The sequence below is a fragment of the Homarus americanus genome, unplaced genomic scaffold (genome assembly GCF_018991925.1).
Source record: "Homarus americanus isolate GMGI-L3 unplaced genomic scaffold, GMGI_Hamer_2.0 scaffold21314, whole genome shotgun sequence".
NCBI lineage: Eukaryota > Metazoa > Arthropoda > Malacostraca > Decapoda > Nephropidae > Homarus > Homarus americanus.
In genome coordinates, this window is record NW_024720811.1 from 468942 (window position 1) to 488916 (window position 19975).

Below are 19975 nucleotides of genomic sequence, written 5' to 3' on the forward strand. Positions count from 1 at the left end.
GCTGCTTGTGAGCATCTGTTTAGTCATGCTGGGCTTATTATTTATTATCTAATTAATTTAATACACCCCAAGGGGGCGACAAGACTACTGTAGTTGTAAGACCATGCGGTCAAACACTAATACTGTACATTGGTCCTCCTGTCTCGCAGGACACGCTATGACTTGTGATATAGACACTATTGATATGATTTAAGGACACTGGGAGTTAGCACCCACCAAAGAGTGGGTTAGTGTAAAAGAATTAAATCTAAATTGTTACGAACAAGTAGATGGTGACATATAGTGGTGAGTGACTCTCCCTGTGGTAGGAGGTCTCTGACAGTGGGAGAGTCAAGGCAATAGTGTTGAAGGGAGTTAGTGTTGGGACAGTTACAGAGTTTACAGGAAGAGAAGTGCAGGTCATCCCCCACCTCAGATTCTTTCCAGATAGGTCTGTATCCTAACCTAATGTCAGCAGAAACAACATTACTCTATGTCTGCGGACCGTAATTCCACGTCGACGATACTTGTGTAGATAAGGAAGAAAGTGATCATAGTGTTGGATGGATATATTTTCAGCCCGTTCACTATCCCAGTGATGGATTGTGGGGAGAAGAGCGGCTGAACGTATGCTCTTTTGGTAGTTCATGCTGGGCTTATATTTAGGCCTAAAAGATCCTGATTGGACAGCCATAATTTTGATAAAAATTAGTTAATGATTAATCCCAAAAGAAAGATTTACAAATAACCATGTGTAATGTTGTGTGTCTTATATTAGCTTTAGTTAACTAGTTGTTTTATAGTTTACTGTCGATTTATTTTAATATTTGAAACAATTAATAATTTTGTTGTTACTTTTTACTTTCAGTACTTGAGTACTTTATGAATGAAATACTTGTTTACTTCTACTTGAGTAATATTTTGCCAATGTAACAATACCTTTACTTAAGAAACAAAGTTTGGAACTTTTTACAACTCTGGAAATTAAATTATATCTATATAAAAACATGAAGTTGTTATTAAAGAATTTTTAATTCCTTACCCTAAAAATGTAATTCAAACTGCCTTCCAGATATTTTAAACACACGCCAAAGAAGACGACTTTCCAAGATACAAATATTGTGAACATACAAACTTATAGTGAGAGAAATAACTGATAACCCAATTACTGCCATATTAGGAAAGCTGAGCTACCAATGTGAAACATTCCCTTTCATAATATTTTGTCAAGTTTGCCATATTGTGTCATTGTTTGACGCTGTGAGAGTCCACGTACTTTTCTTGGCGGATGAACATTTAATACACTGTGAGAATAGGAAACAATGATGAAGGAAACTGCAATTAGGGAGGGAGGGAGACTTGCACAGTACATCTTCATCTTCACAAAAATAAATTACAACATTCGGCATCTACTTATTACAGTACTACCATATAAGAAATAAATCTGACCTGGAGATGAGGCACCACAACCTGGCACATGGCATCTTCTGGACACCCCTCTGACATCTCCAGTTATGGACATACCCTGGAATACCAGTCACCTGTTAAAGAAATCTTTATCATTAAAGGAACAGCTAATATTTCAACATTCACATTCAATCACCTGAATACCCTCAAATAATGGTAGTACAATGTTTACACAGAGTACTGTACTTAGGAAATAAGTGACTGAGCAAGACAGTTATTAAAAGAATGCCTTGTTACCCAAAATCAGATATTGTACTTCCTAGATGTGTTGAAATACATTTAGAAATGTTTTAGAACATTCAAACAGTCAAATGAAAGGCCAAAATAGTTTTACACATACTATACTACAGTAGTTTGAGAATCCCCAAAACAAGCCAAGTTCAGTATGTTGCTTTTCAGGTTTGTATTAAATACCAGCAGCTGGGTTGTTAGGAGAACGCTAATAATTATTGTAAATCTCAAGAACCAACTTAATTGTTTTAATAACTACAGGTACCATATGTCCTGCTCTACACCAATATGCCTGGTTTTCCAACACAGTTACTGTACTGTACTGACAAAAGATAAAGAAAGCCAACAGCCATTTAAGGTGAGGTAAAAGATCTGACCAATCACTTTAAAATTTTGTACTGTCTTGAAACCTCAATCCAATTTGTAGTTTGTACTGTACCATCAACAAGACATTCAGCCACAGTGAAAAAAAAATTCTACATTAGATTTAAATGATGAACTGGACTGTTACATGTAACACTTAGTCTAGTAGCCAGTCTGTTACATGTAAGGAAACAACCTTCGGAGGTTATTTCACATTCATTCCAAATTCAAATTGTTTGTTAATTTAAAATATTGTATATGAATTAAGGCAAAATACAAATTAACAAGGGTTATAGTGTTGGTGGTGTGGCGATATTAGAGCAGACTGATGGGGGCATGACTCAGCATCAGGTGACACAAGCTCTCAGCAACATTAAAGAACTCAAGGTTGCTTTAATGAGTGCTGAACCCAGCTTGTATCACAGTGACAAACTCAGTGAACAGTTAGACAGTTTGGTGGAACCCTACAGACAATGTTACCAGGAGTTTATTAAATGCTGCTGCCAAGTTCTCATCACCACCTATTTTATGCCTCAATAGTTCGAGGAGCCTTCAACACCCCCTGCCTGGACCCCCATCATCTCCCACACCCCCACTATTTGGTGGAGTATCGTATAATTAAGTTCCCGGGCTTTCTTATTTAATAATGTAGATGTATTTTATGCGACTTTATGTTTCATTTTTGGAAGGTTAAGTTGGTTACCCAAAGTCATTCTAGAGTAAAGGTCTGGTAGTCCAGTACAATATAGTGTTTTAACACATGGTAAAGAGCAATGCTTGCATGGATTTCTGATTGCCAGAAACTAAAATAAAGTATTGTACAACATATAGTACATGATAATTTTACTGTGCTTGAGGGGTGGTTCACTTGAACGGTAAGCCCCCCCCCCCCCCACCCCCCGAGAAAAAAATCGCAATAACTAGCTTGTAATACAACTTTATGTGGTTCATAATACAACTACAGTATATGTGAGGGTTGTGTATCACCACCACTCATTTTATTCCTGCTTGTTTAGAGGTTAACTACAGTATTTTACAGCATATAAGACACTTTTTTGTCTGAAAAATGGTTAAAAAAATTAGTCTGTCATCCTATATGAAGCTGCAGTCTACAGTAGCTAATGAAGCCCCCAGTTGCTGTCTCCAGTAGGCTGAATTCTACCTAAGCCAACTCCAGAATTAAAAATTTTATCGCTTATTTAAACACATTATTTTTTAGTAAAAATATAATTATTTTATATATAAAAGCTTGATTTAAGTAGGATCTCAAGTTTCGCAACTAATTGGTACCAGTTTTAATATCGCAAAATTTAAAATCGTGAAATGAGTGATGTTTAAATACATGTAAATAAGCCTAATCGGTTCCACAGTGTCACTCGAACCCTTCTATAACGACCTACAACCCAACCCAGAAAATGACATTACAGTATTGTATTCATACTTATTATATTGTACATATTGTTGATAACAATATTTATAAACACTCATACTGTAGAATAACTTACCTTGATGGAGTCAGTGAAATGATGGACGGGGCTGGTTGATGGGTCCCAGGCAGGGAGGACTGGTTACTGCTTCCTCTCCTCTAACCTCAGCATCAAATCCCTCAAAGTCTTGAGGCAGCTCTTCCACCAGTAAGTCACCCAACACTTCATTATCATCATTGGTGGTGCCATCATCATCTCCTAAAGCGATGTTTGCCAAGGCATTAACAGGCTGGGCCTTGTGCAGGTACTGAGTAATAAGGGCTTGCTGATGAGCATTAACAAGAGACATGTACAAGGCCTTATAGTCCTCCATACCCTTAACAAGAGCAGGGCAGATAAGGTTCCGAGGATGAGGCCTGGTTTTGTATTCTTGTAGCTGCTCACTGAGACGTACAATGCTTGTAAGCAACTCAGGCTTAACGTCATCCTCTCGTGTTGGTTGCTGTTCTTCATCCTTCTCCAACATTTCTTCAATTGTCGGTTGCTGCTGATGTTGACCAATGATTTCTTGCAAATCTTCAAACTGAATATCCGAAACTCCTGATGCTGGGATTGATCGCGCTGCCTCCACTGTGTCCATTAGTGTTGCCGCCACAGACCGCCTCTCCCCGCTTGCCTCGGTCTGTTCTGCCCACTTACCTCGGATTTAGCGAACAAAGGTTTCCATGCGTGTAGCACTGTTGCAACATTAATCTTATGCCATGCCCCAGCAATTCTGTCCACTGCATTTTTAATATGATATTTCTTCCAAAATTCACAAACTGATAACACTTCACAGTTGTGGGGTAGTGAGGTGCTAGGAATTGGGTCATGTACCATCTTCTCCTCCTCCTCCTCCTGGTTAGCTGGTGCTGGTAGAGCCTGGTCACTGTCAGAGAGTTCTGCCTCGATTTTTTGTAATTTAACTACGGTAATGAATCTGTCTGCTGATGAAAGTCTTTAGAGTGACTGATAGTAGATCAGTTTAACACATGGTCAAGTGGCTGCAGAAGCGGTGTGGTGTTAGGAGGAAGGAAGATAACTTGTACATCAGGGTGGCGTCCAATTAGAAACTTAAGAGTGTCCAGGAGCATTATCCATCACCAGGATCACTTTGAAGTCAATGTTCTTCCTCCGGCAGTAGTGTTGGGAGTCAGGAACAAAGTGCTTGTCAAACGGTGCATAAAGACGATGTATGCCAAGCTTTCTTATTAGATGTCCAATAAACAATAAACTGTGACATATGGGCATGACAGTAGGCTCTAGGACGGGCAGCACGGTTAACAAGAAACCCCCACTTGCATTAGCTGTGAATAAAACTGTAATCCTGTCCTTTGAAGTCTTTAGACCCCTTGCCTATTCCTCATCCTTGGCAATAAAAGTGGTCTTAGGTGAGCGCTTCCAGAAAATGCCAGTTTCGTCACAATTGAGGATCTGGTCTCGGCAATAACCACCCTTTTTCACAAGAGCTTGAATGACAGGTAGATAATTTTCTGCTGCTATGACATCAGCCGATGCACTCTCTCATGGTAGTGGGCAAACTTGACTTCATAATGCTTCTTAAAGGCAGCCAACCAACCAACAGAAGCATTGAACGGTGGTGGAGTTAACGCGTTTCTTCTGTGCAACTGTAATGTAATAAACACATGCTTGACGCCTTATCTGTGGCCCAGACAGGTCGCCATCAGCTGCAAACTATAATAATTTGTATGTTAATTCATGTTCCTTCTTCTTTCAGTAATGAAAGCTCTTGTTAAACGACCCACCCACCCCATGTCTTTGTATGTAATAAGTCATTTTTGTCTAATGTATATTTTCAGCCTTCAGGCTGCAGAACTTTTTCAATAAACCATTAATTATTGTTTTTATTATTATTACAGTTTCTTCTTTCCACCCACGTGTGAAGGTAATGTTCTGTGATAACAAGCAGTACGCTTCGTTGTGAAGTATTGGAGAACGTCCTGCTACTAGAATATCTTGAGAATACAGAAGCAGTTAAGGCTTCCTTGTGCTTCTGAAGGGAATGTATGGTTCAGGGCAGTTGAACCTACGCATGATTTCACAGGTACAAGCAACACTTTTGATCATATCAAGGGTATATTCCCTCTTCTTCACCCCCTTACGGTAGTCACGCTTGGCTTGTTGACCTTCTCTACGGCCATCATTACCACCAAAACCGCTCCCGACATTTACATTACACACATCACTCATCGTTAATACACAAGAATCTCACAAAACGCAAGAGCAATGGGTTATATAATCCAAGGTTAACGCACCGCTCGCTCTCGCTCATTCAAACTAACTGCCGTAAACAAAAAACACGGCGGATAACAAAGGACCATGACAAGGCCCACTGCCCATTGACTCATGAAACCGATAATGAAAATTGCTATTCTCGAGAGGCTGGAAATTTTAAGTTACGCGAAACATGTGAATCACAAATCTAAAACCTCTAAACTTGAGATCCTACTGTACTGTACAGATGATCAGGGCAGGATTCAGGAGTGGGCAAAGTGGGCAGCTGCCCAGGGGCCTCCACATATTACAATACGTATTTTATTTATTTGTTTATTCATTTGGATTATTCTTATTTCCATTCTTTAAAATTCATGGGAATTTGTACACTATCAATAAATATACAGTTAATTAAAACTTTTGCAATGTTCTAATTTCCTCAATATAACTGCTTATGGCTTCAAAATTCTCCAAAGAACCGTTCAAATTTCAAAATTTTCCCGGGGGGCTTACAGCGCCCCCCGGAACTCCCAGATGTTTAGGCTCGCTTCACTCCCCACCCCACCCTCTTGGGTAGTTATAATGAGGGGGGGCCTCCACAAAGAGGCTGCCCATGGGCCTCCACAGGTCTAAATCCAGCACTGCAGATGATACAGGGGAGGATCCAGGAATATCTAAATGGGGGTAGGGGGTCCAAAAAGTTGTGGGTGGAGGAACATGGCGAGCTCAGCAAGCCCATCCAGCTGATTTGAGGGAGGGGGCACTGTAAGCCCCCTGAAAATTTTTTTGAGATCAGACCAATATCATGGGCATTATGAGACCATGTGCACTTGATATTAGAAGATATTCTGAGGTGAATAGTAATTACCTTTTACCACAATTTACTATACAGTAACTGAAAGTGGAAGATGATCAGAATAAAAGAGCAGTTCCAACAAAGGTACAGTAATACTCTTTTATTTAAGAGAAATTTGCAAATTATTACATAGAAATGAAACAGAAGTTAGTCATGCTGTACAGAACCATCCTTCGGTCATTTTTCTGAAGGAACTTTTGGCAAATGTTATCTATGCCAATATCACAGCTCTGGTGAAGGTGCATCAGTATGAAGCCAGGGAGTTGCTCCTCTGACATGGTGGCTCACAGAAAGGTTTTTGCTCTTCTGAGTCCACTAAATGATCTTTCTGCTTCACAACTTCCAATTGGTAGTGTGCATCCTATTCTAAGCAGGACGACAATATTTGAAAACTGATCCCCATCTACCACCTTGAGGCAGCTAAGCAGGCTGGTCAGCAACTGGTCAGCATTCTGCCTCTGAAAATAGAGTTACACACGTTCAGATCTATGTTCTGTGACTGAAGATATCGGATACAAAAAGGACTCACATTAGGACGTATATTTTAGTCATTATGAATATTATTACTGTACAGCAAAAAAGAAACACTCAATGCCTTCCAATTTCATATCTTAATTTAACTATACCCATTTATAAAACATATACACAAAATATGGCTGTTCACAGCTTGCATGGACAGTCTGTTGGGTGCTACATGGAACTCAGATATTGTATATTAATATCTGCAATTGAAAAACAAAGCAAATAACTTATTGATATATTCACATACCTGCCAATGGGACATCCACTACTGTAGCTCGTTGGCGAGGGAAGAAGGAACTGGAACATCTGTCTCCCAAAACCTCAGAGAAAATGGAGAAAAAGCCTGGAAGATGGGTGGTAACAAGAAGTACTGGAGACTAAGTGTAGGGTCAGAAAAGAGGTTTACAAGGGAAGAAGCATGCAAAGAACACATTCATGAATGTGTTGATTAGTGCAGAAGGAAGAGGAGAGGTTTTCAGAATAGTCAGGTGAATAATGGGTAGAAAAAAGGATGTTGGTGGGAAGTGTGTGAGAAGTAACTGAATGACTGATTGATTGAGGTAATTACATCCCTGGCGATGCAACAGCGTAGGTCATATGTCGCCGAATTAAAATTAAGTCTTCAAAGACGAAAAATCAAATAATGCAAGGTAAAACCATAAGTACAGTACGTACTTCACTTTAACGAGTTTCACGTTAACGATTCATCACAATAACGAAAGTAATGAAATGAGACACCTTAACGATGCAGGTTGATGATCTGACTTTCTGCCTCATTTACACACAATTGCAGGGTCTCAATTGTTTCTCTTACTATTGACAACAAAACATACATATATTGTTTCTCACTTTTGATCTTTTTTCATTTTTGTATTTCTTTACAGTTACTTTGTTGTTGTTATTATTATTATTATTATTATTATTATTATTATTATTATTATTATTATTATTACAGTGTTATTATTATTATCGTTATTATTATTTTATTATTTTATTTTAAATTGTATTTTTTTATTATAAATTTTATTTACTATGAATTATTATTATTATTATATTTTCGCCCCCCAGGCCCCAATGTGGGTCAGTGACCTGTGCCCGGGTGGGCTAATACCCGTATAAAAAAAAAGGGGGGGGAGGATTTAGAAAGGGAAAAGGAACTTGAGAAGCTATATTTGGTTTGAGAATTTTGAGTGAAAGGGCTTTACAGGTTCAAAGAAATTTGTATACCTGCTTTGTTGATTTTGAAAAAGCTTTTGATAAGGTAAAGCACAACAAACTTATACAGTAGAGATTTTGGAATTATTAGGCATTAATGAAAGAGATACAGTATTAAAATTAGAAAGAATCTTTACTGGCAACCGGAGGCTTTACAGCTCCTTCCTGACTTACGACCTACTCGACTTACGACCACCCGCACTTACAACCTGCCTCAGTCGTACCAAAATTGTCAAATTACGTATTTTCGAGTCCCAACGTCAGTACACAGACAAAATTTTCGTTTGTAATTCACTTTAAAATGGCTGGCAAGCTTAAAACTGAGAGTCTTGTGGTGCTGAGAAGAAAAAGAGACCAATTTTAGATTTTCTATGTATTATTTAAGCATTTTCGACTTACGACCGTTTCGACTTACAACCAGGATTTGGGTCCCTATCCCCGTCGTAAGTCGGGGAGGAGCTGTATATGGCAAGGACCGATGTTTGGGTCAAAAGCGTGGACACTCTCAGCACACACCAGAAAGAGATTGGAGGTCTTTGAAATGTAGTGTTATTGGCAAATGCTAAGAATAAATTAGACTGACAGAAAAACAAATGAAAAAATATTAAGATTAGCAAAAATGTCAAGAAAAATGCTTAAAATGTACATATAAAGAAAAGTGAAATAATTCTGTTATATAATTAAAGATGAGGAGACAATAACAAATATTAATGGGCAAGTTGAGGAGCCAGAGGAAGGCAGAGACCAGGTTGGATGAATTAAATTAAAAACTGGATCCCCAGAGCAAGGAGGTGTGTGTGTGTGTGTGGGGGGTTCTTGGGAGTCCAGACACCTCTTTTCATCAGAAAATTCCAATACCTTTTCTTTAATGCAGTAGTGAACTCAGTTATTTTTGTATAGTAAAAAGTAATTACTGTACTATTGACTTTGGAATATCTCCTAATACAGTATCAAGTGCATATGGCTTCAAAATGGCCTCAAAATGCCCACGATATTGGTCAGATTTAAAAAAAAATAATATTCTGGTGGGGATTACAGCACCCACCCCCCCCTAAAAAAAAATCCAGCTGGGTAGGCTCACTTTGCTCGCCATGTTACCCGACCCAAAACTTCCTTGACCTCACCCCCCCCTTCATATTCCTGGATCTGCCCCTGCAGAGATACAAAACCTTAGAGGATTGACAAAAACAGCCCGAGAACATTTAGAGTGGTGGACTGTGGTCGCCAACCTTCAGATATGAGGACAGAACTCTGACTGAATACATTGTTACTGCATTGTAACTGTACAAGAAAGTCCTTAAACCTCCTTCATCTCTCTCGCCTCCATATACCCACCTCAACCCCCATAACCTGCTGTCCGTTCACACACGGGCCCCCGTCACCACTGAGGCCCCTGTATGTAGATTACCACTGCTCTGAGAATAAAATGATCATGTTTCCCATAGGTTATTTAACATTGTGTTAATTTCTGCAAGAAAAAAAAAATACTTTGGCCGGCACTGCCACTAAAATTATAATATGTTAAAAATGAACAAAATTTAACAACTTCTGGTGATAGCCATCTCCTCCAGCATTACCTTCTAAACTATTGTTTACAAAGAAAAAGTCATGAGATTCAGTTGGTGGCAAGATATGCAATAATAGCGTAGATTTGGTGCTACTATAGTATGCGGTCTACCAAGCTGGAGTTGGTCTACCAGGATATTTCCACTGTAGTGTCTATTAACCAAGCCAAAACTAACCAAACTTAAACTATCTTAATCTAACCTAGGTTAAGTTAGGTTAGGTTACGATATATTAGTTTGTTAGGTTAGGTTAGGTTAGGCTGGGTTACTAGATGCTACAGTGGAAATATCCTGGTAGACCAACTCCAGCTCGGTAGATCACATACTACAGTATACGTAGTAGCACCTTAGATTTTTCTACTAGTTTTCCGATTTTCAACACCCAATATCTCGGTTATGATAAAGACTGCTAAAAGTGTTATAGATGAAAATCGTCTTGTTTTTGTCTGAATAAATTAGCGATAATAAAAATCATCGCATTAGTATGTCCTCTACTAAAAATTTACCCAAATTATTATTGTTCAGTGGTTCATTCCAGCAAAAATAAGTTGTTTGCCAAAATCGTTGATGCAACAGTCGCCAAAGCTATAATCTACTTACGAATTCCGAAATACATTAAAAGTACTGTAGTTTCTGCTTTGCCCCTCAGTTAGATTTGCAATCTATGCAGGCAGATATGTGTGAAAATCCCAAATAAATAAATAAATCTTTTAATAACCCTTAAGCCTAAGCAACACCTTCCCATGTAATAATATTAATTAATTAACACAATATTTCCTCTAATTTTAACCTATCTTCAATTAGTGTAGTACTGTATATATGGGGTCTGCCTATATCGTCATCAACCCGTTTCGTCACCACTATTTTTAACCAGTTTCATAACCACTGCTTTACTCGTTTCGTCACCGCATTCATTCCCATCAATATATACTGTACAAGAAAATAACTGTTGCTTGGGATAGAAAATAGTCAAAAACACTAAGAAAATTTATTAAAGACGAAAATAAAAACATTGTCAATACGCCTGCAATCTTCTCACTGCTCGGTGGTTTATACACTGGTGCCAAATAACCTTAATTTTTTCTGTATTTTGTTTACCAATGTTGAATCGTTTTCTTTATCAAACAATTAATATTCATGTATAGTAATAATACAATAAATCTTCATTTGTTCTGTATTTTGTTTATTCACCAATGTTTTAATCTTTTCATTATTAAATAATTAATATTCATGTATTATAATAACAATACTTTTCGAGTCGTCTGTGTACATGTGTAATTTCTATTCGTGTAAAATAATAACTTACAATTTGTCACCAATACCAGCGACTGTTAGTGGTGACGAAACGGATTTGATACTGTATTGATAATGAAATGGGGTTTTGGTGACGAAATGGATTGGTGACGAAATGGGGTGTATCCGTGTACATAATGCACGATTAGGTTAAATCTGCCAAAGCACGGTAAGTTGGCCCAGGTTAACTTAGTAAAAAAAATGGGTTAGTTATCCTGTTCCCTTGCCAACCGTTAATTGTTAATATCCTAATTATTTAGCCAGGTTTGCCCAAGTAATTAAAGGATTATTGATGACAATCAACTGCAGGTCACTTGACACATCAAAAAAATATTTTATTTAAATTCAATTCCGTATTCCAAGTTTTTACTGGGGAACTTTAAGACAAAAATATATGACCTCTCAAGCTCATGAAGTTATCTACACCTTACAAAATTAGTATTAATGAATAAGAATTAACTAACTATTCGACTTACGAGATTATTCATTAGTATATGACGTTGTCTTATTTTACGTATTTACGGTAGCCCTTACAAGTAACTGTGGCAAGTCTCTACCCCACTATTGACTTCGCTAAAAAACTCTCCGTGTTCAGCTTGACAGCATGAAGCTGTCATGCTCAGCATACAGTATAGTCCTAAAACAAATGTAACTTAATTTCAATATACTGACGCAGGATTAACCTAGCTTTTATTTAAGAGCATGGACGTATTTCATCTCGTGTTGCACAGCATGTTGCTCTCCCATACAATACGCCAGTCATGCACGCAACATATGACCCTTTATACACAAAAGTCTGCAAGTACTGTATTATGATCCTCTTTCAATGTCAACCATCATCAAATGATTCAAATATCTTACTCGACCTTACCTCTTATAAATATAAGCTCACAAACAAGATGGCGTCAACACAGATGGCAGCACAATAGTTACAGCCAAAGACTCTATAAGATAACGGGAGAGTAAGGCGTGAGCCGCGGGACCAACAGAGGCGCTAGTGTGCGAGGCGCGGGGCGTCTGTATGTCTACACCAAGACCAGGACCAAAGAGAGCCGCACGAGGAGGAGAGTTTTTTGTTTTTTACGGGAGTTAGCCCACCCGGACACAGGTCGAACGACCCACAACGGGGCCTAAGGGGCGAAAAAATAAGAACAAAGAAATTCAAAGTAGAAAAGAAAAAGGTTATACTGTATTAATCTACACCACGAAGATGCCGGAAAACCGGCTTTTTGAAGCGAGACAGATTGTATAAGTATGGAAACACAGAAGAAGGCAGAGCATTCCACAGTTTGGCTGTGTGAGGAAAGAAGGAGGTACTATAACGAGTTATTATAGTGTGTCCGACAACCACAGAGAAACGGTGGGCACCGCGGGCAAGACGTGTGTTACGAGCCCACGGCCTTGCCGGCGGTACACAGGATGCCAAATCCACCAAACATTGCGGCGAAGAGAAAGGGAAGAAAGATTGTCAACTAAAGGAGGAGAGTTAATAAGACGAAATGCCTCTGATTCCACCCTATCTAACAGTTGGACAGAAGAGCCGCCCCAGATATGAGAGCAGTACTCCAAGTTAGGACGAAATGAATCCCTTATATACTTGGAGCAACTGCTCAGGATGAAGTAGCTACGGCATCTATATACAGCATTCCCAGCTTTCGGGAGGCAGCTTTAGCAATGTTGAGGATGTGTGACTTCCATGACATTGTGGGGTATAGGTGGTTTGGTTCACACTCAAGATGGGATGGAGAAAGGAAACTCACAATGTGCTCTCTGTATACATGTTATATTGGATGTACAATGCAGCTTGGTGCTGGGAAGTGGCAGCGTGGTTACAAGCGTGATGTAGAGAGAGCTGGTTGGTGAGGGTGCTCAGAGGACAGCTTGTGGGTCGCCATGCTCGTCGGCGGGAGCGAGGGCCGCCAGGCAGCGGCGGAGGAGGTGGTGTTGCTTGCTGCGGCTGTAGCTAGAAGAAGAGGGAGGGCACCACGAGGTCAGGTCTTAAGTAGCGGGGGTAGGCGTGGCTTAGTAGTTGACCTCCGTGATGTATGGCGGCGCTGGTTGACCCAGACCACGAGGCATACACTGGGGAATTCGCGGGGTCAAGTGATCAGTGGTAGTGGAGATGTTCGGGGTACTTGGTTCTAACTACAGGAGCGAACATAAACACCTGTAGAGTTCTGTAGGTTCTATTCAACGGAAATATACAAGGGTGCGCTTACAAGCACAGGTAGTCCTTACACTCCTATATGGGTCAACTGACCTCTCTCTGACCTCTCAGGCGACATGTGGTAAGTGGTACATTAGCAGCTTCCAGATGTTGCCAGGCACATTTATCTAGGCGTGTGGTGACATGAAACAGGGGCATTGCCACACGCTACTGACTAGAGAAGTAATGTATATATATAAAGTACATACATGGTATACATACTGTAACCGCCAATCAGACGGTTAGAGAGTTTAGTGAAGCTTGTGACGTTGGACTCAAACATTATAATTTGGTCAAACCTGTTGGATACAATTCCTTTTATTATTTCACATAAATCATACATAGGCAGTCACATAAATGTCTAATCCAATATATATTTACATAACAATCATAGCTGTGTAATCAGTCTAATCTTAACACTTATAATGAGTACTTAAGTTCCATATTTTTATGTCGTCACAATGATAAACGAAGCAATGGACCCTGTCTACCTGTGTACACAATAAATACAAGTTAAACTTACATGTTGAAAGTCTTCAGGAGAAACAGGTTAGGTGTTGGTGGTGTGATGGGGATAGCTAAAGTGAGGCTGGCGGTGCCCGGCTGGGCACCATATGATCAAGTTGGCCACTTCAAACTCGCTGTGTCAGGCGTACTATATGCAAACAAGCTCACCTCCCAACACCTCAACCTACTCTAGGTCTCTCATCTGCCTCCATCTCAACACTATATACTGTATACGGGCAGACACACCCAATAAACATGACATGAGTTACAGCCTAACATAACATTTGTTTATATGTCATCATAATTATGTACCGCTTGCGGTAACACATACAACATACATAATATACATACAGGTAGAATGATAGCTTGGGATTTGGAAGATTGGATGTTGAAATGGATTATATATTGAAATATTTATACATTCAATTATTTCACCCTACAAACATGTATTTCATAGATAACATATATTTAGTTCCTGTTTACTAAAAACAAAATATAATTCCTATTTTTAACATTAAAAGTTTTCTCAAGGATATGCCATATAAGATAAACGATATTGCTGCCATCTGTTGTGCAAGGAGATTACTAAAATGGTCGAGTAATCAAACGCGAAATACGGCCATTATTTTTGCCTTCCTCTCATTACTCTACTCTCATCGATTGTTATTACACGGCCAGCAGCCCGGGGGGTGATCCGGGGTGGGAGTGTGGGACCTCAGTAACCAGCTCGCCGTCGTGGTGCTTAGCTCTATGACAATGCCTGATAAATGTTCCGTGTTTGGATGCATATCAAATTGCAGACTACATGATAAACGTTTGAGATTTCATCGATTTCCAAAGGGCAAAAAAAAAAGGATTTTATTGTGCATGCAGCAAATATATAGGATGTAACAGGAGGAAGGGCAGTACTTGAGAGCCGTTGGCAGGTTTAAATTTAAATTCCCTTAAGTCCAACGTTCAGCCAGTAATCTGGAGTACTGTCACCCCATCTGGTCCCCGAGATATGCTAGGGACTGTCAGTTGGTTGAAAATGTCCAAAGGAGGGCCACCAGACTGGTGCCTGCCCTTCGGCACCTCAGGTACCCTGAGAGATTGGAGCGCCTGAACTTGCCTAGCTTATACTACAGCCGGGCAAGGGGCGACCTAATTGAGGTGTATAAGCATCTCAAAGGGCACTACTCAGCCGAGAACTTGGAGCTGGCGGACGCTCGCCCCACAAGGGGTCACAGCTCAAGATTGAAGAAGCCGCAAGTCCAGAAAACTGTGAGGGCAAACTTTTCCGGAGTGAGAGTTGTGAACTCTTGGAACAATCTACCAGAAAGTGTTGTGGCGACACCGAGTGTGAGTTCTTTCAAGACCAGACCTAACCAACACTGGAGCAGGTCCAGGTACATTCAGGAGCTGGTGCATGCCCAGTACTTGCCAACAGTGCATAACAGAGACGTGACCGATCGCCCAAGCGGCTAATGAGCCAATCAGTGGTGAAGAGGATAAAAGTAAAAGTAAAGTAAAGAGAGACAAGTACCTGTTTGTTGCTTGAAACTGTTGTATATCTTAGTCATCTGTAGTATATCTCGTGGCCATATTGATAAACTGAAAACCTCTACACATATATACTTGTATTAATTGATTTACTGTAATAGCTTGGTGAGAGAGAATGATGATAATTATAATAATTATTTTTTTCTTTAACTATTTTATATAATTCTTGTATTCCTTTTGGTCCCCCCCCTAGTAAATAGCTAGCCCATAGGCCTATGATTACTTAATTGCTTTTGCACTGATACTGGCAGCAAAATCATTAGAGTATAAATAATAATAAAGAGAGGAAGAAGAGGAATATTAAAAGTAATACTACTAAAAATAAAATAATAATTATATTAATTTTTAATGTTGATAATAAGAATTTAAAAAATAATGATTTTATGGGAAGTTCAAGCGGCTAACTGAAATATAGTGTGCTAGGGGATGAGAAAATCCGGATAATGGGAAGATGATTTTCTAATACATTGGGGTGGTCTCATTAACATAAGTCTTCCCTTACTACCGTTTTCTTCCACTACGGCCAACGACGTCACATAATAAGTTCTGCTCATGCACGTGGACTGACGGTTTAACTTTACTTTAATACAAGCATTATGTTATACTTTGCTATATATTTTCTCAATAAAACTGTATGAGTCATGTTAATTTTTGCGCGTAATTACCCTCATTTATATCAACCGAGAAATCCCGGAATCCCGAGACAAGGATTGGTTTCGTTCAGGAATCCCGGGATGTTGAAAACGCCCTTAGTGAGAAAAACAACAATATTCTAAGGCTCGTCTTATCAAGATAATAAGGCTTGTATGTTTTAGTTTGTTCTGATTTTAGTTTTGTCCGTACAGTAGATCTTCCGTCTATATTATTGGTTTTAAATTTATTGTAATGCTATGTTACTTTGAAGAGTTTTGTGGAAGGTAAATTTTAGACTAAATGTTTTGTTTTTCTTGTACTTTCTGTGTTTTTTTTTACTTGTTTTCTGTTTTCTAGGCTCTGATGATGGAAAAAGATTTTTCCGAAACGTTAGTAATTAAAGAAAACTAACTTAATCAAGATGTTTATATTTTCCCTGGTTCTCCTATACATTACATATATTAACAGGTGAAGGAAGCTCCCTCACCCCCCAGTACAGGCGTAGGAGCTGGGAACCTACAGCAGGTAACCAGAAAATGAAAACACTTGATAAAATCGATAATGAGCTTCTACCCTCCTGAGGTCACCTCTTAACACGTTTACTTTAGCGTGTTAATAACCCGGCTAGAAGCTGACGAGGGACAAAGAGGATAAGTATCGTGTTGAAAATTATAAAACAATTTTCACGAGTGGCAGCAAATGGGAATTACGTTTCATAACTTTTGAAGAAACAGAGAGTTTATTTTTAGCCTTGGAAGTTTAAACTTGAATATAACAGAGTAGTTTTATGGGTCCCGTGTAGGTGTTGGTGTCTTATTAAGATGCTGTTAATTTTTTGTTTGAGTCTATTATCGTGTTATGGTACTGGGCCTTTAGCGTGAATTTTTATTTTAAAGAACTTAGGTTTTAGAAAAAAATTGGTTCTACTTAAAATTTTCTACCACATTTGATAAAAAAAGCTAGTGTCAATTCTCGTCAAGTTTGGCATCGTGGATGGGAATGTTGTGAGTGACCTGACTACAGTAGCTTTCAGTAAGTGGTCAGTATTTGGAGAGAAGCCAACTGCGGAGGACCGTCACCTTGGGTTACCACCAACACACACCTGACATGATCTACTACGGGTGAGTGTGGTGGCGGTCAACTTCGGTGACAGTGATTGTGACTAGTACAGTACAACATGTCTCTTGTGCCACGCTCACACTGAAGACAATTATGATATAGGAGAAAATATATGTATTATAAATATATATTGTGTGGAAGTGTATGTTTATTTGCATACTTGAAAACTGATATGCATTTTTCTGTAATCACAACCATATTGGTGTGAATACTCGTCGCGATACGTTCATGTATATGCAGGGCCAGAGTCGTAGCCATAAATAGAATACGCGCACCAAATTATTCATGAAAATGGGTTGTCTGATAACATACAAAAGAACTTTTCTTTAATCCGAATTTACTTGAAATACCTTTAATTACACTTGTCATGGAAATAGTCTCTGTTAATTGTGCTTATAAATTAGTTAAGCATAATATGATTAATATTACATGTTCACTACAGCACCAGACTGTACGATCACTACAGCACTACCACAGTAAAAGTGTGTCATCAGGATCACAATCAGTCTTAAATTAGGCCTTGCCTGACTGTTTTAACACATCAGAATGCACACACACACACACATATATATTCACACACACAGAGGTAAGCGAACACAATGACGTGTAAGAATGTGGATAAGTATGAGTAAGGTGCAGCATGAGGGAGCAGGTGACTCACAGGCTCCCATAATGGAGAGTATCCTGTGTGGTGAGGCCTTGTGTCACCATCACTGCTGACGTGTCACCTGTCTCTACCTTGTGCCTTCCCTCCCCCCTCTCCGTCCTTCCCTCCCCCCACTCCATCCAACCCTCCCCCTCTCCGTCCTTCCCTCCCCCCACTCCATTCTTCCCTCCCCACACTCCATCCTTCCTTCCCCCCTCTCCGTGAGTCGAGTACTTACAAAGCATAAAAAAGAATTTCAAGATGGAGAAATATTCAAAGAGGCCTTTTTAGAAGCAGCATATTCGTTGTTTGAAAATTTAAAAAATAAGTCTGGAATTCTGTCTTCTATTACGGATGTTCAGTTATCAAGAAACACTGTCATGAGGCGCTGTGAATTCATGGCTGAGGATTTGGGTGAACAACTGAATAAAGACATACATGAGTGTGTGTTCTTTTCATTACAATTTGATGAGTCTACTGATGTGGTCGATACATCTCAATCATGTATTTTCATTATAATGGTGTTTAAAGACACGAGTACCAAAGAGGAACTGCCGAAAATTCTACCATTAAAAGGAAAAACTCGGGATGAAGACTTATTTCAGACTTTCAGTGATTTTGTTAATAGTACACAGTTGCCAGTTGCTCGTATCTAAAAATACTGATGGGGCACCTGCACTGGTTGGCCGAATCAGTGGGTTCATTGCCCTGTGCAGGAGTGATGATAGGTTTCCTAACTTCTTTTTTGGCCTCAAAAGATTGGCCTTTTGATCACAACGAAGTGTGGCTGTTAGATTTAGCTTTTTTAGTTGACATGACTGCTATGCTGAATAAACTAAACTTAGATCTGCAAGGAAAAGATAAAACTATAGTTGACATGATTAGTCCTGTGGCTACTTTCAAGCAGGAACTAAAACTAGTGTCTTCGCAGCTGCTTCAACATCAACTATGAAACTTCAGATAAATGATGTCTGAACTAGAAAACCAAGGAAAAGACTGTGACCTGTTTGACAGTGCTCGATATATTGAACAGGTACAAAACCTTGCCTCATATTTTGACAGACGGTTTCAAGATATAGCACCCTGTTGCAACATATATGTGTTTTCCATTTGGTAAAATCACAAATGTTGAAGACATTGCATCTAGAATGGCATCAGTATTTAACATAGACATATCTGAAGTCGAAAATGAGCTTCTGAAGCTTAAAAATGATATTCAGATCAAATCCATGGCAACAGGAGGAAGTTTCTGGAACCTTCTCAGTGAAGAAAAATATCCCAATGTCAGAAAATGTGCCATGTACCTCACAGCATTTTTTGGATCAACCTAACTTTGTGAATCAAAATTTTCACACATGAAACACATCAAATCCAGATACCGATCAACAATGTCAGATGAACACCTGGAGGCTTGCCTGAGGCTAGCAGTCACCGCCTACAGTCCTAATTACACAAAGCTGGCAGACAACATGCAGTGCTAATAATCTCATTAGTAAAGTAAGTTTATGATTTTGTCATGTAAACAATATATCATAACAATTATTGAAAAATATTATTTGTTTACTCTCTCTCTCTCTCTCTCTACGAATCTGCGTATTTTATGGCAATGGGTGAATATTAGGCTGGTAGATCGCGTCAGGGTAACTGTGGAAAAAGTAGATCACATCACACAAAAGGTTGGCCACCCCTGCTGTATATAATAAATTGTTACAAGCGTGATAAACATCTGAATGGTGTAGTTTGGATATTTACAGGTCACTGACCCACATCGGGGCGTAGGGGGCGAAAATGTAATCATAATAATAATAATAATAATAATAATAATAATAATAATAATAATAATAATAATAATAACCATAAAGAAATACAAAATGAAAAAAAAAATCAAGAGTGAGAAACAATATACAGTATATATGTTGTGTTGTCATAGTAAGAGAAACAACTGAGACCCTGCAATTGTGTGTAAATGAGGCAGAAAGTCAGATCACCAACCTGGGACTTGGTCACATATGGCAGCAGGGTCTACCATTAGACAACACATTATGCTTCCAATATCTTCCCAGGCGGTAGTACCTCCCTGTTTGGTAGCTGCCTACTTGGCTTGTATACAGCCAAGTAGAGTTTAAGCTG

The 19975-nt window shown here is 39.1% G+C and overlaps 2 protein-coding genes across 5 annotated transcripts in view; one reads left to right on the forward strand and one right to left on the reverse strand.

Annotated features, from left to right (window-relative positions):
* LOC121861188 overlaps positions 1 to 12119 on the reverse strand; it is a 28175-nt gene extending 16056 nt beyond the window's left edge. Inside the window, exons 1-2 of one of the 3 annotated variants that reach the window (XM_042358766.1) lie at positions 12064 to 12119; positions 1429 to 1520 (exon numbers count right to left, since the gene is read on the reverse strand). In XM_042358766.1, the coding sequence (XP_042214700.1) occupies positions 1429 to 1501 (73 nt within the window). In that variant the 5' untranslated portion in view covers positions 1502 to 1520; positions 12064 to 12119. Of the gene's footprint in view, positions 1 to 1428; positions 2897 to 3545; positions 4109 to 12063 lie in introns of those variants that run through there. The other 2 variants (XM_042358768.1, XM_042358765.1) reach the window with 2 other exon arrangements.
* A 5003-nt stretch (positions 12120 to 17122) lies between these two features.
* LOC121861189 overlaps positions 17123 to 19975 on the forward strand; it is a 26067-nt gene continuing 23214 nt past the window's right edge. For both annotated transcript variants that reach the window (XM_042358769.1, XM_042358771.1), the window contains exon 1: positions 17123 to 17201. In XM_042358769.1, coding sequence (XP_042214703.1) covers positions 17188 to 17201 — 14 coding nt within the window. In that variant the 5' untranslated portion in view covers positions 17123 to 17187. The remainder of the gene's footprint in view (positions 17202 to 19975) is intronic.